This window comes from Haliotis cracherodii, unplaced genomic scaffold (genome assembly GCF_022045235.1).
Source record: "Haliotis cracherodii isolate W230 unplaced genomic scaffold, xgHalCrac1.p SCAF_17, whole genome shotgun sequence".
In the NCBI taxonomy this organism is placed as follows: Eukaryota; Metazoa; Mollusca; class Gastropoda; order Lepetellida; family Haliotidae; genus Haliotis; species Haliotis cracherodii.
In genome coordinates, this window is record NW_027266272.1 from 27,105,230 (window position 1) to 27,132,814 (window position 27,585).

Here is a 27,585-nt window from a genome sequence, read left to right on the forward strand (position 1 = left end):
GAAAAAACCTATATATATATGTCTTTGGTAGAGGCGAATTCTTGGATCATGCCAACATTTGCAACGTGCTTATAATTCATTTTCACTAAATATGTCAAATGAAACTTAAAATACTATTCAAATGCATTTTTTTATATTTCGGCCTACAAAATATAATAAAATGATATAACCATAAAATCAAACAAGTGTCGACTGACAGATTCAAGAAACCGGAGACCATTTACCAAATATCGGTATATGGTTTCAGAAGGAACGTGCGCAGCCCAAGGTACCAGTGTCAAATGAATCAAATTCGAACTGTTTCATAAGAGTTTTGCAGCTAACAGATTGTTGATGTGATTTTGTTTATTCTTGTGATGAAGTTGGGCGAAGGGAGTGAACATTGTGTGCAATTTATGTAGTAGTATGTAATTATGTATATATCATCAAGTGTATTTTAAGGGCACTTCTTATGTTAATACCTAAGTTTTAGTCTACCCTTCAATCTAACTTGCTTCACTAATACAATAGCACAGTCACCCTTACGCTTGCCTTCTCTATTGTTTCTCTGGTCTCTATTGTTTAGCCCCAGCCCCTTACTTTCAGTGACAGGGTGCATTATGGGACTGGTCAGTTTAAATTCACACTTGTAGTTGACTATGTATGGAGACAAGTTGTCGGTTCATCGCTGATAGAATTGAGTCAATTGTCACAGGTTAGTTTGTTTGAATTGTATATTTGTGTGTTCTTATTTAGTGCTTTGAAGGGTTTGTTAAGGTGCATATGTATGGTTTCTTAACTTCTTTTGATAATACTTATATTGTTAGGTGTGATAAATATATATCATATGAATCATCGTATTCAGGTAAATGTAGTTAGGCTAAATTTGCTTAAATACTTTAAGTATGTAAGTATGTTTATAATAGATCATCTTAACTAGCATTTTCATGTTGATATTACTTAACTTATTGTGTAACTAAGCATAATGAGTACATTTATTGATAGACAGGAGCTATTTATCTGTAAATTAAAGTTCTGCACCTAACTGCACATGTATGAATGTATGTCTGTATGTCTGTATGATGAGGTGAGTGATTAGAACATATATTTTAGTGTTCTTGTATATTCCTAAGAATGTAAACATATTGATGTAATATGTTACACTGTAATTATGTTATATATATTTATGTTCAGGTGTGTCCCGGTAAAGCAAATGTCTGATGTTGTGACATCATAGGGCACAGTGCCATACACCTGGTGAGGACATTTATATGTTGTATGTATTTATAGTGATATGTACTGAAATTGTGTGTTATGTATTTATGCATTTATCATCATTATTGATAAACTATGTTTGTCAATTTATTATCTGATAAACCTTTGTAATACTTAGAGTACAGTAAGATAAAACTAATCATGCTAATTACGGTGGATCATAACAATGTATATGATCATATATAAGATTCTAATATTTGTTAATAAGTTATAATGTAATGATATATTTGTATGTGTACGTATTGTGCATATTTTAACTCTGTGTATTTATTTTCACAGGGCCTGTTTTATTTATGTATTAAAACAACTGGCATCCACAAATCAACCTGCGTTTAGTGATTCATTCACCTAAACCACTCCGGTTACATTTACAATACGCGGCGCTCCCGTGAACTCTTCTGAAATAAAAAGCGAGAAAGTCAGTTCTATCCAAGATGGCGTCGATAAACACATGTTACATCAGTTGCGGGTGTAATCGTACGCCGTTTAGTGCCGACTGGGGACGAAATAATTTGATTTGTTACGCATCGTGTAGAGCTGTGGCTATCTATCGGCCAGAGGTAATAATTCCTTGTTTGTTTCGAACTGGTATGCTTATATTGCGCATAAACTGATTGGAACCGACACGCTTAAAATCGCAATTTTCACAACTGTTGACACATGTGTTGATGAAATATCAACAATGGGGGTAAAGATAAACGTGACTGTCAAAATGAACAAGATAGTCTAAACGAAGTCATATTTACTCGACACATGCCTGGTTGATATGTATCGCATGTATTGTAAAGAGTCCATTGCATATCATTGCACGAATATTGCATCACAATACTGAACATTTTTCAGCGATTATCATTTATATTTCGGGACTGGTCATTTATTATGGGGGATGAGGGGTGGTGATCAGAGTGAATCAAGGGAGGGTCACACCAAAATATGGCAGAAGGCGTCGTTGTCTACACAGGTTCTACAGACATGTATACTCGGACCCCGTGGTACCGGGCATTCATCATATCGCAGCATTTGGGATTTCCGGTAGTTCACATGGGACATGCCTCTTAGTGGCTGTCTATTAATGCAAATCAGTAACCAAGAAGTGCACGCATCATAAACAATTTCAATTTCTTCGGAATGTTCCGTCTGCTGTAAGTAAGGATTTATTAAGGCATTGATACTTCCTCCTGGCTTCTTTTTCATATTGCCTTACTCCTATCTATCAATGGACAATGATATAGTCCACAGTTTCCCACATAGACTGCACATTTTTCGCGCTGTGTGGCTATAATCTATAAGGAGATCATATGGGTCATGATGCCTCCCTTAGAAGTACGTTCTTCACTGAAAGATTCATATTTTGGGCATACTAGAAGTGCTTTTTATATATTCATTAACTTTTAGCATGTTTCCATTATTTTTAACAAATTGTTTTCATCTAATTTTTTAAACAAATATCTTAAAATATCTTTTCTGATATTTTGTTGTTGATTTTGAAACACATATTTTTTTCGGTAAATATGCATTGAATACCTATTACTTATTACAAATTCAGAATTTTACTTGTGCTGTCTATGCACTTATGTGGACAAATCACTGAAGTCTGACATCATACTTTGTGGCAGGTCCGTTTCGGGCCTCCATAACACAACTTTTCCCTATACTGCGATACACTGGAGTGCTCTCCCTTGTCGAGCTGAGGCTTGTGCTTGATTTCACTCATCCCAACTAACCTAAATAATGAACTTTTATTGGAAAAATATGCATAGTTAGATCAAATAAATGACATCTGACATAGAGAACACAAATAATCATAAAGGTTAGTGAGTGCATTTTGTTCCGTTTAACTTTAGCGTATATAACAAGTAACGCAATACCATGAGGTTGCAGGCTACCCCCACATAAGTTTCTGAAATGTATTGCGTAATGCGCTGAACTGATTCCTTGAAAACTTATGTATGAGGGGCGTTCAATAAGTTTTGCAACTTCAATTTAAGACCAATTCGCAGAATATCTTTTGCTCTTTCATTTTTCAATGTAATCTCCATTCACCTCAAAACACTTATTCTATTTGTCCTTCAAGCTTTTAATAACACTTTTATAGAAATCCGCAGGTTGGCCCTCTAACCACGCTTCTGTGGCAGCCTTTATGTCCTCGTCATCCTGGAAGCGTCTTCCACGTAGGGCAGATTTCATTTGCAGGAACAGGAAATAGTCATTGGGGGGCTAAATCTGGGCTGTAGGGTGGGTGATTTAACTGTACAGCCCAGACTTAGCCCCCAGTGACTATTTCCTGTTCCCGGCAAATGAAACACAAGATTTACCTGCCACAGTCGGATATTTCGAACACTGGTCTGACGCATGTATTAATTATTATGATGGTTAGCATTGATGTGACATTTACAAATTGTGTTTTTTTACCCAGAGCTGGTCAACAAAACCTGCCAGTGTTGTTTCCACCCTCACCGGCCACCAAGACAGAGTCAACTGTGTTCAGTGGATAAGGAACCCAGATAACAGTAAGTTGTACAAGCAGTTGTGAGCCCAGAATAGTAGAGATGTTTTAAAGTCACTTTCTTTGTGGACCTTTTTTACCCCAAATTCCAAACTCTTTGGAATATAATAACGTTTGTGAGCAGATCATTATATTTTCAATCTTCTGAGAATCATCACAAGTGAAGAGCTGGTGACACCTCATTGGGAGTTCTGAGTTGTTTTGTATGCTGACTCTGTCAACAATATTAACTTAATATATGACTTGTAAAATAACTTTAAAGTAGGTCTCACTGACTTGGTTGAAGCATGTCATCGATCCCAATTGCGGGGATCGATGCTCATGATATCAATCACTGGATTGTCTGGTTAAGACTCGATTATTTACAGACCGCCGTAATATAGCTGGAATATTGCTGAGTGCGTCGTTAAACAACAAACAAAACTAGTTGAACAAAACAGTCTGGTGGACTAAAGGCCATTGGCACCCAGGGATTTAAAAACAATCTTCTATATTCTTGATGTGCAATTTGGCGTTTAATTGTGAAGGCAGGTTCAAACTAAAAAATGAAAGGGAACGATACCGACCGATGGATTGTATATCTGTTGAAAGTCATCTGCTGTAAACACTGCCCGTTTCAAGATGTGTGTCACCACAAGGTTTTAAAACTGTCAACTGTGAAACCTTTGATCACATTGCTAGTCAGTTCAGCAATATTAAATGTATAATACCTTAAAGTATAAGTATAAGGTGGCCTAAAACAACAAAGTAAACCAAACCAAATCTTTTTTCTGATTGAGGCGGTGGGGTAGCCTTGTGGTTGAAACGTTCACTCGTCACGCCGAAGACCTGGGTTCGATTCCCCACATGGGTACAATGTTCGAAGCCCATTTCTGGTGTCCCCTGCTGTGATATTGCTGGAGTATTGCTAAAAGCGGCATAAAACCATACTCATTCACACACTCATTTTTCTGATCATTATTTGTAGACTTTGCTTGTGAGCAACTAGTTATGACATCAAGCAATATTCATCTGTTTTATATATCTCTTGATGCACAGGCAGTGAGGATGAGTTGGTGTCTGGATCTGTGGACAAGACGGTGCGAGTATGGAGACAGGAAGGAGAACATGTGAGTAGAACAGTAACGTGCTTGTTTGTTCGGTTGGTTAACCATGTTAACAGTTGATGATTTTGTTTGTAGTTAAACGCCACACACAGGAATATTCCAGGTATGACGACAGTCAGTAAATAATCGGGTCTCAAAGAGACAATCAAGTGATCGATATTATGAGCACTGTCTCATACTGGCAAACTGTCCCTAAATAGTCCCATGGGATGAAGTAGCAAATATGTTCTAGACACTGACAAGGGTCATCAGTAGAACCTGGTAATGTTAATTTCAGAATTAACTCCCCTTGATTATGTTGCATAAGTGAGTATAATATTGTTGTTTGACCTCCAACCAAAGGTTATTAGCCAAAAATCTGTAAACAAACTTACAAAAAATTCCTTCTGTGTTTCCAGTACAGCTTGACCACTACATTGAAGGGGCATACGGGGGCAGTGAATGCTGTGGCAACTGTTAAAGTTTGCCCCAACGTTTTTGACCACAACACTGCGACTGTATACATAGCAACAGCATCAACAGACTCTACTGTCCGAATCTGGAGACGAGAGCCAGAGAAAGGTAGAAAAAGTTACTCCTATGACTTGATGTTCTGTTTTTAGTTTTTTACGAATCAGAATCTGGTGAACCTCCTCAAGATATGTCAGATGCCACAACTTGATCAGGCTTGACCAGAGTGGTAAACATTCAAGAACTCTTATCTCTATGGGGTTTTCTCCCATGTGAAGCTGACCCACTGTGATGTGACTAGAATACTGTAAGGCGCCGCGATTCGCTGTGCAGAGTTGCGTCCCTTAGGCACGCCAGAAACCTATGATTGTGGGTTTCTAGGTTTGTCAGGACCATACCCGTGCTCCTGGGTTTCACCGAAATGGTAAACATCTGAGACCTGCATCACTTGGGGCTTTCCTACCACATTAAACTGACACGCCTCAATTTAACTGGAATACTGTTAAAAGTGACGTTAAACCCAACTCACTCTCTCACTCAAAGCAGCTTTCAACCAAACTGACTCTACTGCAGTGGTGTGGTCAGGTAGCCTAGTGGTTAAAGGGTTGACTTGTCACTCCAAAGACCCGAGTTTGATTCTCCAAAATGTAGCTCACCTGTTTCTTTATCCTATCTTTATCATATTAGGTCTAGTAACATTCTGTCCAGCATCATAAGCTCAGCTTATAATAATCCATATAGTAACACTAAATTCTGCTGAAAATGATGCTAGGGGCCTCAATACGGGGTTTTTCACAGACTGCCGTGAGGTAGGTGAAGTTTTGCTGACTGTGGCGTAAATCCATGTTTTTTCACTAAACATACGTGTTCAACTACTTGTGGAAGTTATATTGCTTTTCAATAGATGTTTTTAAAAGAAAACGTTTTGTTCAAAATTAATATATATATGTTTGTTGCTTGATTCTCAACAGATTTTGAAGAGGTGCAAGTATTGACATTCGGGACAGGTTTTGTGCTGACTGTTGCGTTCTCTCTCATCCCAGACACTAACAGTAAGTGACTGATAGATGTGATTGTCAGAAAACATGTATACTGTCAAGGCCTAACTGATGGACTGAGTCATAAGGGATGTGACAGGTTCTCATGTACCCAGGCATGGGTCCGTCTGGTACCTGATCAAGGGAGAGAACTCACATCTTTACTGCTCTAACACACGTCTAGATTGATGCTACATGTATTCCAGTCTTGTTGAAATGCTACCATTATTGTTGATTTATACCATTCATGTTGAAATGAAAGGTCGTTTTCCAAAAGTGTCACTATAAATCTCATTAAAATCAGATCTTAGTTCTGGCTACACAAAGATCTCAGGACATCCCATTACGGGTCACGTCAGACCGACCTTGTGCAAACATTCCTTGTGCCTTGGAATGACCGACAAAAAGTTGACATTAGCCAATCAGAAGGCAGCTTTCTTGTGCTTTACAGCACTAATTTCAAATTGGCGATTACACTTTGAAACATATTTTGACAAATTCTCGATAAAAATTTATAACCTGAACAAAAGAACATCTGGAATGGCTAATAGATGGCCTAGATTGTATGGATTCAGTCATTAAGCTCGTAACTATCGTTCGGAATACCCCGTGTTAAAGTTTTCGAGATTGCATGATCTTGTAAGCGACGCTCTGATTGGTCGGATGAAAGGTCGTTCTGACGTGAACCTTAATGGGATGTCCTCAGATCTTTATTTAGCGGTAGCGAGAACTAAGATCTGATTTTAATGAGATTGCATCACTATTGAATGTATTATGTTAATCAACCAGTGTTCAAATTTATGCACGAATGGCAAGTATCCATGTCATATCCCAAATTCTAAAACTTTAAGAATAAGGGGGTCTCAAGATTCAAATATCATAGCAGCAAACCTCAACATGCTCAAGGACCCCAGAACCCCCTTGAATTAGAACACTGCTGATTCACCCATTGTACTCTCTTCCAGTTCCAGTGCTGGCATGTGGTGCCGACGACTCCAAGATCCACCTGTATGTGTTGCAGGAAGGACAGGTGTGTGTCATTATCAGGGTCAAACCATGGAGATTCTAGGCTAGAAATAGTGACCAGTAACCATGGTAATCTATGCTTGTCACCGCCTCTGTGGTCTAGAGGTACAAATTCCACCCGGAGAGCGGAAGGTCTTGGGTTCGATCCCAAGCCATGTCATACCAAAAGACGGTAAAAGATGGTTGTTATTGCTACCCTGTCTGGTGCTCGGCATTAAGGGGCTAAAACAAGGACTGGTCGGCTCTGAGTCAGTGTACTGTGTCTGGGTGGGGTACTCGTGTTAAAACTGCGGCATGGTATCTCAGCGTACAAGCAGCCACACGTGCATGCCTGTTGCTATATAAGTGCAAAAATCTTGGTCGCGACGTTAAACCCCATTTCACCTCACCTCACCTATGCTTGTCTTAGGAGTGGACTTAAATATATCAGGAGGTCAGATTCTGTGACTTGTTTGAGGGTGTGTCATTGTGCCCGATGGTCTGGATCGTTGCTGAAACTGTCTGTGACTTGTTTATCTGGTCCAGCCTAGTTTTTTTTACCACAGCACACCACAATGTTCCAGCATATGTAAATAATCAAGTTTGGACCCGACAGTTCAGTGATTGATATTATGAGCAACTGTTGGGGTACAATGACACACTATCAACTAAGCCACCAAGCTTGACTACCATAATATTCCCAATTTTCATGTCAGTTATCTGCACCTTTTGTCCCAATACCAACTGTCATATCTCTCCCACATTTGGAAGTTGTCATTCGACCATTGCGTTTATCTCCCTTGCCCAGCTTCATCTATGGAGAACAACTCACTAGACTTTTCCCTCTCAAAAATAACGTTGTACAATTTACAACATCATTAAGTTGCAAGCGCATGTTCGAATAGCCAGAAATGACCATAGAGCAATGGTTTATTGTGAAATAAACCATGCTTGGTTCTTCATTGTTCTTTGCGATTTATCTATCTTAAATACCCCCTTAAGCGTAAAGGCATATTGCAATCAATTGTTATAAAAATATATGTCATTACAACAATCTAAAAATCTTCGATGTTATTCAACACTGTAATTCAACACATTCAAATCCCATTCTATTGTCAGCCAATCAGGAAATGGTAGTCGTGTTAGCGTGGCCCAATTTGATTTTGGTTTTGCCACAAACACACTATGCCGAATTGCCATAACAATGTAAACCATCTGCATGTTTGATCACTTACAGTGAATCTTGTCAACCTTGAGATTGTGTATGTATAAACCCAATCCTTTATAGCAGGTTGGAAATTAAAAGTAAAGTTATTCCGTAAAACTAAATACCAATAATCCTGCCTGATCAGCTTGTGGTTGGTCCCCAGTTTGTGAGGAAGAGAGTGCTGACGGGCCACGAGGACTGGGTCAGGGGGATGGAGTTTGCTATGGAGGGTGAGTAGCTGCTGATGCTGAACAAGACGATCTCAACATCAGAACATTGTCAGAGGGATAAGGCCTTGATCTAGATTATGCATTGGATCCTTGGCGATTATATATTGATTTGCGTAGATTTTGCATTGGATCCTTGGAGATTATGCATTGATTTGTGTAGTTTTTGCAATTGATCTTGGAGATTATGGATTGATTTGTGTAGATTATGCATTGTCCAAAACTTGCAAGTGCCAGAGAAAAAACAACAACTCGTGTTTAAACTACCAATATTTGAATTTTCAGACAAATATTTCAAACTTTAAGATTTGACAAATTCGTCTCATAAGTTACCAAGGTAACTTGTAATTTTGGTTGATAACTTGCTACCCTTTAATGATTGATGTCCCATTTTGATATGTACTGAACAAAAAAAGTTTAAGGGATCCTAAATATTTTGTTGGATGTTTTTATGAAATTGTCTTCACAACAACAAAGATATCCCCAAAAATATTCAGGACCCTAACATGTTTTGTTCAGCATAGTTGGATAGGTACATCCACCATTCTAGAAGTATGAAGGCATGACACAGCTAATCACACATGTCTGTGTCCCTCCCTTGCTGTGTAGACGGTGGGGACCTGCTACTGGCCAGCTGTTCTCAGGACCACTTCATCCGCATCTGGAGACTGGCCGGCCGGGACAGCAACACCGGGACGTCCTCCTCCTCCATCAGCTGCCTCTCCCTGGAGGAAGACATCAAGATGAGGGAAAACACGTTTGCTTTTCACCACAATGGTGAGTCCCTGTCAGACATGTCACGCTACATGTCACGCTACATGTCACGCTGCACCTACCTCGTATATACATATCCCAGAGATCCAGAGGAAACTGAGTATTTGTTTAGAAAATGCAACTTATATCATCATAACCCAATTATTTTTTATTTTCTTGTGTAGAAATATGCATGAAAATTTTAATACACTATAACACTGTATGTAATTACCCATTGAGCCTTTCTAGCTTGCACACCTGAATATCTTCATAAGTCTTTATTTACGGAATACAGGCATCACTTATTCCTAAACTCTGCTGCTGTGAATAATGCACTAACAGGCTATGTCTCACTATGTAACTGAGACAGCCCACTGTTGTGGGCTTATGTAATATGTGACACACTTGGACCAGCACACCAACAGGTGCAAACTTAAAAGTTGCTCCTTTTTGGTTTCAAAAATAACCAGTAGGCTTGGCCCAACATTTTCAAAAACCCAAAGCAAACTGTTTGTTTGTCCATTTGACCTGGCTAGGAAGGAGTTGTTGATATCAATTCCCACAGTGACTATCAGGAAAACTTCAAGCAAAACTTATGAAAGTTGATGCAGAGTTAAAACATAAATTGATACAGGGGTATTTGCATCAGTGTATCACATTGTCAGGTGATGCATTGACAGTTACCACAAAGAACCAAAGTAATTAGTTGTTGGAAACGGAGACACCATCCTGTGAGTGTCTTTACTCTGTGAGAACTGGGTTCATTATTTTCTTCATGTGTTCTATTTCACGAGCGGCACAGTCATCTAAGGCACCGCAATTCGCTGTGCAGAGTGGCTACCCTTGGGAATGCCGGAAACTCCATTGCAAAGATGTTTCAGCTGAAAAGGAAAATATCCATCATAATCCCTGTATGTTTCTAGGTTTGTCAGGGCCATACCCGTGCCCCGTGGGTTTCACCGAAGTTGTAAAAGTGTGAGACCTGCATCACTTCAGGCTTTCCTCCCATAGGAAGCTGGCACAGTGTGATATAACTGTGATACTGTTACAAGTAATGTTACACCCAACTCACTCAATCTATTTCAAGAACAGAGGCAAAACATGCTCAGAGTCTTGTCAGGTATTGTTGGTGACATGTTGGAAATCGATGTATTCTATACATAAGTGAAGATCTATTTCATTCTAAAAATGAATGCATTTTCCTCTCGAAAAACCGAAAATATATAATTTTGTATTATCCGTCTCCTGTCCATTTTCCTGTCATACATGTTATTGTGAAATCAATCAAACATGTTGCAGGTGTTGAGAAATTTCTAGCTGTGAGTCTGGAGTCTGTTTTGAGCGGTCATGAAAACTGGATCTACACTGTCCGATGGCGGCCCCAGGAGATGAAAGGTAAATATCTGTGAACAGGTATGCTTTTCTGCTTACAAGTATAAAAAATGTGTTTCTACATTATTTTGGTGGTGAAGTTGGCATAGGTGCCTGATTTCTGAGAGCTGTTTAGGGACTGTTCATTTTTCATAGAGAGGGTTTTGTCAAAGTTTTTTGAGACTGCCTCTGTAATCCAGTGGTAGAACATCTATCTGGAGAGCAGAAGGTTGTGGGTTCAATTCCCGGCAGCATGATACAAAAACATGTTAAAAGATGGTACTTGTTGTTACCCTGCCTGGCGCTTGGCATCAAGGGGCTAAAGCAGGGACTGGTCGATTCGGGGTCAGTATGGTATCTCAGTGGGCAAGCAGTATAAAATTGACATCAGTCAGGACTAGTACAAGCAGCCACAATCACCCACATGTTTTTCCGATTTTTGTTTACATTTTCTTTTGTCCAGTGAAAAGCATAATAATGCTTATATACATTCTTCAAAAAAAGAAATGCACAGGTAGTTTGTAGTTCAACTTGACTACACTAAAAATCTGGTGTAAAAATTGGATATATATGTTATTGGAAAATGTTGGTGGTCTGATATTTGACAAAGATTGCATGAAAACAGCCATTGTCGATTTGCAATGTCTTAAATGGCATTAGCGCGCGCACACACACACACACACACACACATACACACACACACACACACACACACACACACACACACACACACACACACACACACACACACACACACACACACACACACACACACACACACACACACACAATTGAAAATGCACTAATGTTTTAAAAATATTATATTTTTGGTTGAAAAGCCAAATGCAAAAGCACTTTATATCCGCCTAACATCTGTCTCTGACACAAAAAATGACCGGTCCCTCATGTGGTGGGAAAGTTGTTGAACGAAAAGCATTGTAGGTGGGACAGGATGCCCAGTTGTCTGAAGTGTTATGCAGAGTTGTGTCCCTTAGCTGCTACGATCTGCTGCTCAAAGCTTCTAATTCCAGATTAAGATGGTTGGTTTATCAGCACTTTACACATGATCATGGGTCTAACATGGTAAAACGTTGCTATGTAAGTGAAATAATCTTGAATGTTGAGCACCATTTCACCTCACTTGACCAAAGTGGTAAATGTCATCACTTAGGGCCTACATTAATCAATATTCTTTTTCCCTCCATGGTGACTATGGGTTAGAATTGGTCAGCAAGAACTTTTTATTTGAATCTACAAAATGGATTGGGTGGTCAGGCCCAATGCCATGGCTGATTGTGTATTATCGTACACTAGTAATGTAGGGAGGTGGCGGTCGGGTAGCCTCATGGTTAAAGTGTTCGCTCGCTGTGCCGAAGACCCCGGTTCGATTCACGACGTGGGTACAATGTGTGAAGCCCCCTGGTGTCCCCTGCCGTGATATTGCTGGAATATTGTTAAAAGCAGCGTAAAACCAAACTCACTCACTCCCTCACTAGTTATGTTGGGAAAATGCTCATAATATCAATCACTTGTTTGTCTCGTCAAAACACACACCAAAGCATCAAAACTGAATAGATGTAGAGATGCTTTTGATTTTTCAAGATATTTGGGCAGTGTGACACATTTGTTGTATATAATATCTGTGTTGCTAGGCAACCAGTGGCACCAGCCTATGAGCCTTCTGTCAGCATCAATGGACAAGACGATGATCGTATGGCAGTTTGATGTGGCAGCGGGAGTGTGGCTTGAAATGGTAAGTGAATGTCTTTCTTGACATCATATGATATGCATGACCGTGTTAAAATACATTAGTCAGTATTTAAGATTTAACAATTGTCCAGGCAATGAGAGATCCAGTAGTTTAGAGTAACCTCCCTAGATTACTGATGGAAATGGCATGATATTCTCACCAACATTCAGAAGCAGAGCAATTTCTGTAACATTGTCAGAGTCATCAGACATGTTATTGCAATCTACAGACCACCAGCCCAGGGGCTTGGGCTAATACTCAGTAGCTGTTGTTCTCTGAATTTAGCTCAACCACTGAGGCTGGTGGTGGGGTAGCCTAGTGGTTAAAGCATTCACACGTCATGCTGAAGACCGGGCTTCGATTCCCTTACATGGGCACAATGTGTGAAGCCCATTTCTGGTGTCATCTACCATGATACAGCTGGAATATTGCTAAAAGTGGCGTAAAACCATCGCTCACTCAACCACCGAGGTGCACTGACTGCAAACTGATTGAACAGAACAGTCTGACCCTCTACCTAGACAGAAAAATCTTGCTTTCAAGTTTTGTCTCATCTGGACTTCTGTTCTAAACTGGACATATCTGTCCCATGCAAGTCTGATTCAGGGACTGGTCATTTATTATATCGGACGGTGGGATTGGACTTAGGTCTGTATCATATTTTGAAGAACCCCGCTCATTTACTGTTATATTTTTTCATGCCCCCCACCCAAGTATTTTTTCATGATGCGCCCCCTTCCCAATAATAAATTTATAATAAATGACCGTCCCGTAAATAATGTTTAAATTTATTAAAAATTATATTCTAAAAAATAGAACTGTTTTTAATGCACCTCTCCCACCCCCCACCCCCCACCCCCCACTCATCCCCCTGCCACACACATACACACAGACACACCACCCATCCCCTAGTTGTCCAAATAGCATTTAGCATTTAGGCGACCAATGCATCCACTAGACATCCATCCCCCCTCCCCCCTCCCCCCCTCTATGCCATGTTATTTTATCTCTGGTCTCCCCTTAATTTTATTGCCCACCCTCCAGCCCTGTGTACTATTTCTGTGTATAATAGTACTTATGATCAACAACATGAGTGTATTGTGAACTGAATTGTTTATTTAGTCACTGAGACATAATCGGGATGAACCTGTCATTGTAGGTGAGAGTTGGGGAGGTCGGCGGCAACAGTCTGGGTTTCTACGGAGGATTGATGAGTCCTGATGGTCAGTCCATCCTAGCTCACGGCTATCACGGAGCCTTTCACCAGTGGTCACACCAGCAGGTAACACACTTCTAACATGCAACAGATACTACATGTTTCATAGACCTTGGACTTTCTTCCTGTGCAATCTTACCAAAGATAAGTAGATGTAAAATCAGTAATTCAGGTTTTGGGCCATGAAAAATTATAAACATGATTTCTGTATTAAGCAGAACATTTAATGTGAATATTTCTTTCAAATCTTTCAATAATTGTTGGTTTTCTCCTGTAAAAAAATCTTGTTTTTATAGTACTTGTAGATGGCTTAAGCTTGTCCAGATGACAACGTAACAGTTATTTATCCTTACTTAAACAATACTGGCAGTGTTTGTATCAGAAAAACAAATGAAAATACTTAAGCTTTGTTGACATGGTGATTTTGTAATTTTGAGAACAAGCATCTAATGAGAAACATTTTGTTTTGACTTTTGTCTTAATTCTTATTGAGAATTTTTAAAAATTGCAACTCACTCGCTCAATTCACTCACTGAAACACTCACTCACCTTTTTCACCTCGCTCAACTCCCTCCCTCAACTCACTGCATACTTATACTCTTCAGTCAACCTTGACGTGGGAGCCGACAGTGACCGGCGGTGGTCATTTTGCCAGTGTGCAGGATGTAGACTGGGATCGAGAGGGAGGCGAGTTCCTGGTCAGTGTGAGTGAGGACCAGACCACCAGGCTCCATGCTCCATGGGTGACACCGGACAGAGAGGTGAGTAGTCAGTTATAACAGCCTCTATATACCGGAAACCCCTCCTTCCAGACAATCATTAGTCCTGAAATCCCACCATCTGTAGGAAACATCAAAATATGTTTAACTAAACATTACTTGCGTCGTGGTTCATTTATTCAGAAATGCTCACAATCCAGATTAAGGTTTCACTTGATGTATATAGAATTGACCACATCAATAAGAGGAAGACTCTGCAAATATGTCATTGAATGACATCCACAGTGTAAGTTTTTTCAAAGTGTTGGCTGTAAACTCTGTAGGGAATCAGGGATGGTTCATCTGCACCCCATGCTTGTTGTAGAGCTGTAGAGCATCATGGGAGTTCCTCTGGACCCCATGCTTGTTGTAGAGCTGTAGAGAATCAGGTAGTAGTTCCTCTGAACCCCATGTTTGTCATAGAGCTGTAGAGCATCAGGGGAGCTCCTCTGTACCCACATGCTTGTTGTAGAGCTGTAGAGCATCAGGGGAGCTCCTCTGTACCCACATGCTTGTTGTAGAGCTGTAGAGCATCAGGGGAGTTCCTCTGTACCCCATGCTTGTTGTAGAGCTGTAGAGAATCGGGGGGTAGTTCCTCTGTATCCCATGCTTGTTGTAGAGCTGTAGAGAATCGGGGGGTAGTTCGTCTGTACCCCATGCTTGTAGAGCTGTAGAGCATCAGGGGAGTTCCTCTGTAACCCATGCTTGTAGAGCTGTAGAGAATCAAGGGGTAGTTCCTCTGTACCCCATGCTTGTTGTAGAGCTGTAGAGAATCAAGGGGTAGTTCGTCTGTACCCCATGCTTGTAGAGCTGTAGAGCATCAGGGGAGTTCCTCTGTAACCCATGCTTGTAGAGCTGTAGAGAATCAAGGGGTAGTTCCTCTGTACCCCATGCTTGTTGTAGAGCTGTAGAGAATCGGGGGGTAGTTCCTCTGTATCCCATGCTTGTTGTAGAGCTGTAGAGAATCGGGGGGTAGTTCCTCTGTATCCCATGCTTGTTGTAGAGCTGTAGAGAATCAAGGGGTAGTTCCTCTGTACCCCATGCTTGTTGTAGAGCTGTAGGGAATCGGGGCGTAGTTCCTGTGTATCCCATGCTTGTTGTACAGCTGTAGAGAATCGGGGCGTAGTTCCTCTGTACCCCATGCTTGTAGAGCTGTAGAGAATCGGGGGGTAGTTCTTCTGTACCCCATGTTAGTAGAGCTGTAGAGAATCGGGGGGTAGTTCCTCTGTATCCCATGCTTGTTGTACAGCTGTAGAGAATCGGGGGGTAGTTCCTCTGTACCCCATGCTTGTTGTAGAGCTGTAGAGAATCAAGGGGTAGTTCGTCTGTACCCCATGCTTGTAGAGCTGTAGAGCATCAGGGGAGTTCCTCTGTAACCCATGCTTGTAGAGCTGTAGAGAATCAAGGGGTAGTTCCTCTGTACCCCATGCTTGTTGTAGAGCTGTAGAGAATCGGGGGGTAGTTCGTCTGTACCCCATGCTTGTAGAGCTGTAGAGCATCAGGGGAGTTCCTCTGTAACCCATGCTTGTAGAGCTGTAGAGAATCAAGGGTCAGTTCCTCTGTACCCCATGCTTGTTGTAGAGCTGTAGAGAATCAAGGGGTAGTTCGTCTGTACCCCATGCTTGTAGAGCTGTAGAGCATCAGGGGAGTTCCTCTGTAACCCATGCTTGTAGAGCTGTAGAGAATCAAGGGGTAGTTCCTCTGTACCCCATGCTTGTTGTAGAGCTGTAGAGAATCGGGGGGTAGTTCCTCTGTATCCCATGCTTGTTGTAGAGCTGTAGAGAATCGGGGGGTAGTTCCTCTGTATCCCATGCTTGTTGTAGAGCTGTAGAGAATTGGGGGGTAGTTCCTCTTTACCCCATGCTTGTTGTAGAGCTGTAGAGCATCAGGGGAGATCCTCTTTACCCCATGCTTGTTGTAGAGCTGTAGAGCATCAGGGGAGATCCTCTGTACCCCATGCTTGTTGTAGAGCTGTAGAGAATCAAGGTGTAGTTTCTCTGTACCCCATTTTTGTTGTAGAGCTGTAGAGAATCGGGGGGTAGTTCCTCTGAACCCCATGATTGTAGAGCTGTAGAGAATCAAGGGGTAGTTCCTCTGTCCCCCATGCTTGTTGTAGAGCTGTAGGGAATTGGGGCGTAGTTCCTCTTTACCCCATGCTTGTTGTAGAGCTGTAGAGAATCTAGGGTAGTTTCTCTGTACCCCATGTTAGTAGAGCTGTAGAGAATCGGGGGGTAGTTCCTCTGTACCCCATGCTTGTTGTAGAGCTGTAGAGAATCAAGGGGTAGTTCCTCTGTCCCCCATGCTTGTTGTAGAGCTGCAGCCTCTTAAATCATTCCTACACGGTTTCAGACATGTTGGTATGAGCTGGCACGACCCCAGATCCATGGTTACGACCTGCAGTGCCTGAGCATGATCAGTCGCTACCAGTTTGTCTCCGGCGCCGATGAGAAGGTTGCACGTGTGTTCCACGCCCCACGGAACTTCATCGACAACTTCTGCCAGATTTGTGGTGTTCCTCTCGACACGGAGTTGAAGAAAAAGGTAATGATCAGGAATAAAACGCATTCTACTCCTGTGGGGATTCCCAGGGCCCTTGCTTGTGACAAGTTTGTTTTTTGATGTCATGGATGAGGTGATGAGGAGGCTACGTGACTTTGTTGCGTGTCATCATACTTTGATATGGGATGTTGCTTATAATATCAGTCATTGGTTTGTCTGGTCCTGACTCGCTGATTTACAAGCCACTGAGTGTGACATTATAAACAAACTTCCTTGCCTCGCGAAGATGAGGTGTTCATACACATGACAAAACATATTTAAACATACTTTCATGTATGGTTTAACGCCATTTTAGCAATATTCTAGCAATATTGTAGCAGGGGTGGTTCATTATGAAAAATGACAAGCTGCGGTTGTGTTTGTTGAGGTGACATTTATTCCATTATCAATCACAATTGATCAATCACCCCTGTGGGTGACACCGGGGTGTGTCTATAAACCCACATCATATAGGATTATCGCATTCCTGAACTATATGTAGTCCATGTCCTGTCTGTGCAGAGTTATAAGCAGAGTGAATAAAAAGTGTGCAAATGTTAAGGAGGAAAGCTGTAGTTAGATAATGTTAATCAGCTAGGAAGCTGAAAGCTATTGTATTGACAACCTAGAGAGTTGGTGACAAAGGGACAGGAATAGACTAACCTGTCCACCCTTCAATAAAATTGGACCAACTGCTTGGACTCTTTACCCAAGCATATGCATTTTGTACTACAACTAATGAAGATGTATACAACTACTTGAAATGAAAAGAGCTAAAACTATATTCCTAAAAACTATATATACAATATCCTGTTACAATATCACGGCACAGGACACAGTAAATAAGCTTTGTACCCATTTGTCATGTTTATGAACACCTCATCTTCCCAAGGCAAGGAAGTTAACTGACCACAAAAGTCCAGTTTCCACCCTTGCCGAACTAGGCTGGAATTCCTGGGCTCGATTGTAGCGCCACCAGTGGCTATTACGAGTTATGTCCCTTCTATGCATCTATGGACCAATCAGATTCAACCTCTCGTATCACTTGCATTTGTCTCAAACAAAATGGCGGCGCCCAGTCAAGATAATCAAGATCTATATTGAGATTAAACGAATCTTACATCGAGAAGTTCATCAAATCACGTGAGCACATGGCTTAAAAACATGAAAAGAGTTAGAAAATATCTGATGACAATAAGTTGGCAAATGCTTTGCAAAGCCTGCAATTGACCTAAATCTGCATGAAAGTTTACGAACTGGATTTCGATTTAGATGCGCGATTTTGATTGGACCATGCATAGACTCGTTAGTCCAGCCAAAATGTAAATCCATAATACCAGCCTTGTTGGGCAAGGGTGGAAACTGGACTAATCAGTGAACTCCCTTGCCTCAGGAAGATGATAAACACCTGTGCTTTGATTTGTTTAACAAGGACTGTGCTTCACAAAGTCTCATTTGAAATCTAGGTCTGGACCTTATAGTTAGTGTGGTATGCACAACTGAGACAATTCTGTGAAATTAGATGCTCATCATGTTCATATGCCTTAAGATTCTTAGGCTTCATACAGTTGAGGGTAGCAGACAGACATGGCAATGTTTGAAGGGCTTGACTTAATTAATCTAGGACTGTCACGTGAGTTGAGACCCCCTTTACCCTGTTTGGTGTACATTTCAGACTGTGTCCTCTCTCCCCGAGGGAGCTAGTGTCCCCGCCCTGGGGCTGTCCAACAAGGCAATATTCCAGGGGGACGACAGTCTGAAGACAGACCGAGAACTACAGCGCCATCCTAACGAGCAGTACCCTGATGTGTACTTTACACCTGTAGCACTCACAGGTGAATTAAATGCGAAAAATGTGGGTGGTCTTTGCTCGCGTTATAGTCGGAATGACTATCAACAATAAGATGGCCTCACTGCACACTTAGGATGGTGGAAATACCAACTTGAATATTAACACAAACACAGTTTATTGAGCATATTTACAGTATCTCCCCTTCAGCTCTCACAGTGTGTGTGTGTGTGTGCATGTGCGTGTGCATGTGCGTGTGCATGGGTGTACACACTATCTCAGAAACAAAATATCATTTTAAATTTTTATTATTTGTTTTATAGAACGTATGCGGTACATACAATGAATGAACACAGGGACATGCAGGCAATTGCTTGAGGCAAACGGCAATAGGACATTTTCATGGATTAATCAACTTTTTAAAGGAAATTCCTCAATATCATTACCAATTTGAAAATATTCGTTTGGGACTTTTGGGATGACAATGAGTCAGTGTCCTTGAACTTGAACCCATCTGAAACCCTGTACATTGCTCAGATAGTTTTGTGGAATATGGTATTTTCTTTCCCAGCGCCACCTAGTGAGGAGAACTTGTTGCAGAACACACTGTGGCCGGAGACACAGAAGCTGTACGGGCACGGCTACGAGGTGTTTGCCCTGGCCAGCAACCCTGCTGGAACAGTAGTGGCCACAGCCTGTAAGGTAAGGAGGACTCCCAGATGTCAACAGGACCAGTCTGTATCAGAGTTTTAGGTCAGATAAATAAAAGAATTGGTTCTCAGGCAATGTTTTTTTGAAAATATAGTGTGGGCGGGTGGTGTCTTTTTATTTTCCCTTTTTTTTCTTTTTTTTTCGGGGGGGAGGAGGGGGGTTCAGTATGGAACCAATAAACAGATGTGTAATCAATAAACAATTGTGTACAATCAACCTGGGAAAGGGCCTTCCTACTTGAATGTATTCCTTGATGAGTAAAATACTAGAATACAGTATTTGACTACCGTTGGAAAAACGAATCATGTGGCGAACTTTATGATGATGCGGGCGGTGCCTGAGAACCAAGACTATTTAGACTATTCTTTAGCCTAACTTGTCTTAAAACTGAGTTGTCAAGAAATTATGGGGGATTACCCTAATTTAATGCCACGTTAATGGAAATCTTACACTTAAAGTATCAAAGTTAATGATAGCTTATGATGGCTTTGTACAATCTATTCTAATGCCTCCAGTAACTAATGAAATATTAACAATTATAGCTAAAATGAATAGAATTATCATTAAACCGCCCACCTGTTACAGAAATGAGCGGGCCACTGTAGCTTGATAATGCCCTCATATTGTTTGACAACGGGCCTTGCTGCGTGAATATCTGACAACCAAAGTGGAAAACACTTATATTCTGTGGAACTTCATCTCATATTAAGCTGACACACCTTAATGTTACTGGAATACTGTTCAAAGCTGCTATGTGTTCTATTTCACGGGTGGCCCAGTCATCTAAGGCGCGGCAATTTGCTTATTATTTTAAACTTATGATCGTGGGTTTGAGTACTTGTTGGCCCCAATTATGTTCAGGGATGAGAATCTTCCGCAGATCCGGGAGTTTTAGTGACCACAAATTTGTTCAAATTGATGGTTCCCCCCCCCGTAAACACCCCCAGATTATGGACGGTACATTGCAAAGATGTTTCAGCTGAAAAGGAAAATATCCATTCTCATCCCTGTATGTTTCTAGGTTTGTCAGGGCCATACTCGCGCTCATGGGTTTCACCGAAGTGGTAAAAGTGTGAGACCAGCATCACTTCAGGCCCCAGAGGGGAGACATGAGGGGGCGGGATCAGGGGGTCCGGACCAGGAACCGCTTTTGAAAACCAAATGTAGAATGTTATAGGTTGTTAAATTGTCTGAGAGACAATTTTGATATTTTGGGCCGCTCCCTTTTGAAAATGCTGGATCTGCCCTTGACTCGTATTAAATAGGGATGATATATGTATGTGATTATTTCATATAATCATTGCTGTGTTGTATGGCATCTCTGAGAACACTGCAGCTGTCATGTCCTCCAGGCCTCGAAAGCTGAGTTTGCCAACATCCTGCTGTGGGACACATCAACATGGAGACAGATCGGTTCACTAGAGGGCGCCACACTGACGGTCACCCAGATGGCGTTCTCACCCAGCGGACAGTACCTCCTTGCTGTGTCCCGAGACCGGACATGGTCACTGTATCAACAAACAGGTAGGGCAGGCCGCCACACACTGCCCCTTGTCGTGGGGAAGGGTTGGATTGATACGATACATGATACGTTGTTTTTTTGTATCACTACAAGACGATACACATGCTAAAATAAAATGTAATGGTGCCTCATGACTTTAAGAAATGATACGTGATACATTTATTTTCTGTATCAATAGAAGACAGTTGCTAAAATTAATTACTTGCTACTCGTTTAATGATCCCTACCCCAGCGTTTTTTCAGTCAAATATTGCAAAATGTGCTGTAATTAGCTTTTCAAGTTACTTCTAAAAAGAGCTGCTGTGAACATGTCTCCAGCTAGCCTTTCTTTTGGAACCAGCTCTGAAATATTTATAGCCAGGAAGTTTCCATGTGATTTGACATAAATATGCATATCGTGATACATATTGTTTCGTGACCTTAGTATCGTATCAGGCCCTTTGTATCATGATACGTATCATATCGTGACCTTGTGGTAATATTTGAAACCTGTTGACATAATCAAGGGGGTTCTGGGTAATTTAAGGTGTATTGTCATAGTTGTAAATACAGTGATCCCTCGCTACCTTCGGGGTCCAAATAATTGATGAGCGTTATAGATGATCAGCGGTTTAACGAAGGTCGAGTCGAAAGTGGTAGGTGACCTGGTGATAATGTTTTCTGAGATGGGGGAAAACATAGTGTCATTTGAAAACTTGAGTTTATCAAAAATGTTAGTAAATTTTGGGAGCTATGCTTTACTGCGCGCTATAACCGAGTTAGCGCTATATTGAAGAGCGCAGTAACGAGGGAACACTGTACCTTCATCTAGGTGCTGGTTTGAATGGTGCCATTGTCTCTGGCCTAGATCTGATCTTGGCACATCCAGTCTAGGAGCGTTTGTTTATATTTACTATGTCATTTAGTCACGTGGCATCAGCACTCACTCACCCGCTTTTTACATACAACACATATTTTATACTCTTAACGGTACATTCATCTGCCGTTCTTTGCATGGCTGTGGTTGCTGCATTGAGTTTGCTTAACAGTCCACCAGTACCTCCACATCCGCAACCATTTCATCCCAATAACATCTCGTTTTATTTCAAGTTCCACTATTATGCAGGATAGCAGAGCCCGGCCTAATGGGGTCATGTCCTTATATAATTACTCTAGGTTTGTTTGGCTCATACTCTATCATGTTTTGCTGTAGGCGAGACGTGGGAGCGAGTCAGCAGTGTTGACAAGAAGACCTCACATTCCCGCATCATCTGGGCATGCTGCTGGACACACGATGACCAATACTACATTACAGTGTCCAGGGACAAGAAGGTATGATCAACCCATGGACTCCCACATCACTTGGCTTTGTTTTGAGTTGAATTTGAATGATTTAGTGAGTGAGTACAGTTTTACACTGCTGTTAGCAATATTCCAGCAATATCACGGGGGGGGGGACACCAGAAATGGGCTTCACACATTGTACCCATTGAACCCGAGTTTTCGGCATGACGAGCGAACACTTAAACCACCAGGCTACCCGACCGCACCCCCCCTTTTTATTTCGAAAAAAAATCTTTATTTCTGTATAAATTACCACCAAAGACAATAAATAGATCTTAATTGTGCATCCCCCCCTTTTCAAAAAAGCTGTATCCGCCCATGTCCTGAATGAAGTAAGAATGTCATAGTTAATCCTTTTGGAAGAATGCTGTCTTCTTTACCTTGAAATTACCAGCATTTGGTGGCTCAAGTTTTGTAGGAACCATGAATGAATACCTGGTTCTGTTTGCAGGCTATGGTATGGTCACTGTGCAGTGTGACTGAGGACAGGGGTGCAGCTAAAGCAGTGTCCAGTCTGGTCCTGTCCGAGTCTGTGACCGCAGTGGACAGTGCTCCTTGCACCGTGGGAGGACAGTAAGTGGGATTACTTGGGCAGACACCCTGTGGAGTTATCATTATCTTTAATATCAGACCTCAGATCGGATGGTATTCACATATCTTTCTATTTAATTTCATTGAAGATTTTGTGTCTGTCTACAGAATTGATCATAAAAGCTGATGGTTGGTCATCTTACTCCAACAGCATTAAAAGGCACTCATTCTTTCATCCATTGGTTGATTACTGTGACATAAAACAACAACCACTGTCACTTGCACAGGAAACAGTCACCAACTGAATTTAGAAAATAAATGTAAAACTCTACATTTCTTCTCATCCCTAGTATTTTTCGAATGCATAAAAACTATGTGTGGTAAACATTTATAATAACAAAATGGAGATTGCTCAAGTTTATCACTCCCACCCACGCAACAACAAATTTATGAAAAATAATAATAATGTTATTACTACTAACAGTCTGCATGTGTATGTGAGTTAAGCAACACTGCTGTATAAATTACTTTGATGAATGGGTAGATCTGACCTATATTTGGTGTTATCTGCAGGTACCAGTTTGCTGTTGGTCTGGAGAGTGGGCAGGTTCTTCTGTATCGGTGGTGTGCCCAGGACCTATAGTACTGACCTCTATTTGGTGTGATCTGCAGGTACCTGTTTGCTGTTGGTCTGGAGAGTGGGCAGGTTCTTCTGTATCGATGGTGTGCCCAGGACCTATAGTACTGACCTATATTTGGTGTGATCTGCAGGTACCTGTTTGCTGTTGGTCTGGAGAGTGGGCAGGTTCTTCTGTATCGATGGTGTGCCCAGGACCTATAGTACTGACCTATATTTGGTGTGATCTGCAGGTACCTGTTTGCTGTTGGTCTGGAGAGTGGGCAGGTTCTTCTGTATCAATGGTGTGCCCAGGACCTATAGTACTGACCTATATTTGGTGTGATCTGCAGGTACCTGTTTGCTGTGGGCAGGTTCTTCAGTATCGATGGTGTGCCCAGGACCTATAGTACTGACCTATATTTGGTGTGATCTGCAGGTACCTGTATGCTGTTGGTCTGGAGAGTGGGCAGGTTCTTCTGTATCGATGGTGTGCCCAGGACCTATAGTACTGACCTATATTTGGTGTGATCTGCAGGTACCTGTATGCTGTTGGTCTGGAGAGTGGGCAGGTTCTTCAGTATCGATGGTGTGCCCAGGACCTATAGTACTGACCTATATTTGGTGTGATCTGCAGGTACCTGTTTGCTGTTGGTCTGGAGAGTGGGCAGGTTCTTCTGTATCAATGGTGTGCCAAGGACCTATAGTACTGACCTGTATTTGGTGTGATCTGCAGGTACCTGTTTGCTGTTGGTCTGGAGAGTGGGCAGGTTCTTCTGTATCGGTGGTGTGCCCAGGACCTATAGTACTGACCTATATTTGGTGTGATCTGCAGGTACCTGTTTGCTGTTGGTCTGGAGAGTGGGCAGGTTCTTCTGTATCGGTGGTGTGCCCAGGACCTATAGTACTGACCTATATTTGGTGTGATCTGCAGGTACCTGTTTGCTGTGGGCAGGTTCTTCAGTATCGATGGTGTGCCCAGGACCTATAGTACTGACCTATATTTGGTGTGATCTGCAGGTACCTGTATGCTGTTGGTCTGGAGAGTGGGCAGGTTCTTCAGTATCGATGGTGTGCCCAGGACCTATAGTACTGACCTATATTTGGTGTGATCTGCAGGTACCTGTTTGCTGTTGGTCTGGAGAGTGGGCAGGTTCTTCTGTATCAATGGTGTGCCAAGGACCTATAGTACTGACCTATATTTGGTGTGATCTGCAGGTACCTGTTTGCTGTTGGTCTGGAGAGTGGGCAGGTTCTTCAGTATCGATGGTGTGCCCAGGACCTATAGTACTGACCTATATTTGGTGTGATCTGCAGGTACCTGTTTGCTGTTGGTCTGGAGAGTGGGCAGGTTCTTCAGTATCGATGGTGTGCCCAGGACCTATAGTACTGACCTATATTTGGTGTGATCTGCAGGTACCTGTTTGCTGTTGGTCTGGAGAGTGGGCAGGTTCTTCTGTATCGATGGTGTGCCAAGGACCTATAGTACTGACCTGTATTTGGTGTGATCTGCAGGTACCTGTTTGCTGTTGGTCTGGAGAGTGGGCAGGTTCTTCTGTATCGGTGGTGTGCCCAGGACCTATAGTACTGACCTATATTTGGTGTGATCTGCAGGTACCTGTTTGCTGTTGGTCTGGAGAGTGGGCAGGTTCTTTTGTATCAATGGTGTCAAGGACCTATAGTACTGACCTATATTTGGTGTGATCTGCAGGTACCTGTTTGCTGTGGGCAGGTTCTTCAGTATCGATGGTGTGCCCAGGACCTATAGTACTGACCTATATTTGGTGTGATCTGCAGGTACCTGTTTGCTGTTGGTCTGGAGAGTGGGCAGGTTCTTCTGTATCGGTGGTGTGCCCAGGACCTATAGTACTGACCTATATTTGGTGTGATCTGCAGGTACCTGTTTGCTGTTGGTCTGGAGAGTGGGCAGGTTCTTTTGTATCAATGGTGTCAAGGACCTATAGTACTGACCTATATTTGGTGTGATCTGCAGGTACCTGTTTGCTGTTGGTCTGGAGAGTGGGCAGGTTCTTCTGTATCGATGGTGTGCCAAGGACAGGAGCTGGACGTGCTGTCACACACTCACACAATCGTATCCTTCTCGATTCATGATTAGTACTTGTCACAGTATAGACATGACATCTCCATTAACTAATTCTACACAAGTGATAATACTCGTCTGTATCTGTTTTGGGGCCACTTTTTCATAGCCCGAATCAAATCAAATTTCTTTCTTTCCAGTAAACTTTAATAGACATGAAAACATTCTTTCCATCAACAAATATGCTGACACTTGAGTTTCATTAACATTATATCCACCAATCAAACATCGAGAAAAGGGAAATGGGACTTGCCACCGCCAGCTTTAATGGACATGAACACATCCTGTTCATCAAAAAGATTTGGGGGGCTTTCTTTTACGTGTCAGTCAGTTTTCAATGTTTGATTTCTTGCAAACTCTGTTGTCATCAATGGGCCTGACTGCTATGTTGTTGATATCACCAACCCAACATTGAGGCCGGTTGGTAACTCTCATTCATTTGTTTGTTGTTTAATGCCACACTCAGCAATATTCCAGCTATATGACTGTGGTCTGTAATTAATCGAGTCTGGACCATAGTGAAAGTGATTGAAAAAAAGAATAAAGAAGTGTTTTGTAAAAGATACCATTGGTAGGGTGGAATAATAAGGAACAATATTTAAGAAAACAATGTTCAAGAAAACAATGTTCGTATGGAAATGAGGGTTACCTCCCTTCCTCTACACTTTCCTTTTTCTTAAACAAACTATGTGAACATTAAATGTCGATGGAGGTGATTCACTTTGAACAGTGACCTCTTTCTTCCTCAGGTACTTGGAGACAATTAAATGATGTGAAGTGGGGTGTTTAGTATGGAGGCAGGTGGAGACTGTACGATATCTATTAAACTAGGAGGCAACTGACGGGATCGGGTGGTCAGGCTCGCTGACTTGGTTGATGCATGTCATCAATCTCAATTGCGTGGATCGATGCTCATGATGTCGTTCACTGGATTTTCTGGTCCAGAGGCGATTATTTACAGACCGCCAGCATATAGCTGAAATATTGCTGAGTGCGGCGTTAAACAACAAACTAACCAACAATATTAAACAGATCCAGTTTGAAAATATTGAATGTTAAAATTGTAAATTACTTCCACATTTGTGGACTCTCAAACAGTGGGACAGGATGTTTCTTGATGTTACTTCCCTAACAACCAGAAATGCTCATCATCTGGCAGTGAAGAGACTCCGGTTCCGTCCTCGACTTGGTCGAGCTGGATCAACAGGACCTGGCTCGTGGTTGCAACTGGCGAGCTGTGGACTGGATCATGCAGTCAAAGTACATGACATTGATATCAGCAAATTATGATGTGTGTCACACATGACCACTGAGCTCCACTCCGAACAACCGCAGATCTTTCAAGCCTAGATCTGCACCAGTGTATATGATGATAAGGATGCAAGAGAAATCTGGTCAACAAGGATTCAAGGGCTTGGTCCTCAGGACTCTTTGTCCCCTTCACCTTGGGGCTTCTGGATCAGAAGTTGTTCACAGAACTTGTATGAAGTGATTTGGTTTTGTCGTACCCCAACACTGTGTGTGTGTGTCTGTGATAGTGCAGAGTTGAACAATGAATGGTTGCATACAATGGCCACAGAGTTTGGATGGGTAACATCTGTGCAGTCAATTGCTGACAATGACATGTGGTAAAGTTGACGACTGTAGAGACTCAGCTCAAAGTTTATAAAAAAAACTAATTTCTTTAAGTTGAGACATATTGATACTGTCACGATTTTCACATCTGGCACTTTCTTGTTCGTTTTCAAATTATTTACTTAATTTGCCATACGTCCAAAATAAATCCAACGACTTCTTCTGAACCACTAATTGGA

General features: G+C 41.7%; 1 protein-coding gene across 1 annotated transcript; it reads left to right on the forward strand.

Annotated features, from left to right (window-relative positions):
- The first annotated feature begins 1,688 nt into the window (after positions 1–1,688).
- Positions 1,689–27,430, forward strand: LOC139464573 (elongator complex protein 2-like). Its single transcript, XM_071246091.1, has 20 exons — positions 1,689–1,814; positions 3,671–3,768; positions 4,803–4,869; positions 5,265–5,427; positions 6,288–6,368; positions 7,319–7,383; positions 8,729–8,795; positions 9,402–9,569; positions 10,845–10,940; positions 12,569–12,669; positions 13,826–13,948; positions 14,488–14,643; positions 16,990–17,181; positions 18,854–19,013; positions 19,539–19,669; positions 21,031–21,202; positions 22,393–22,511; positions 22,975–23,096; positions 25,664–25,762; positions 26,911–27,430. The coding sequence occupies exons 1-20, from the start codon at positions 1,689–1,691 to the stop codon at positions 27,059–27,061; spliced, it is 2,457 nt and encodes an 818-aa protein (XP_071102192.1). The 3' UTR covers positions 27,062–27,430.
- The last annotated feature ends 155 nt before the right edge of the window (positions 27,431–27,585 follow it).

Coding starts and splice junctions, on each gene's coding strand:
- LOC139464573 (XM_071246091.1), top strand. CDS start 1,689: ATGGCGTCGATAAACACATGTTACATCAGTTGCGGGTGTAATCGTACG. Junction 4,870..5,264: donor GGAGACAGGAAGGAGAACAT/GTGAGTAGAACA, acceptor CTGTGTTTCCAG/TACAGCTTGACCACTACATT. Junction 19,670..21,030: donor TAGTGGCCACAGCCTGTAAG/GTAAGGAGGACT, acceptor CATGTCCTCCAG/GCCTCGAAAGCTGAGTTTGC.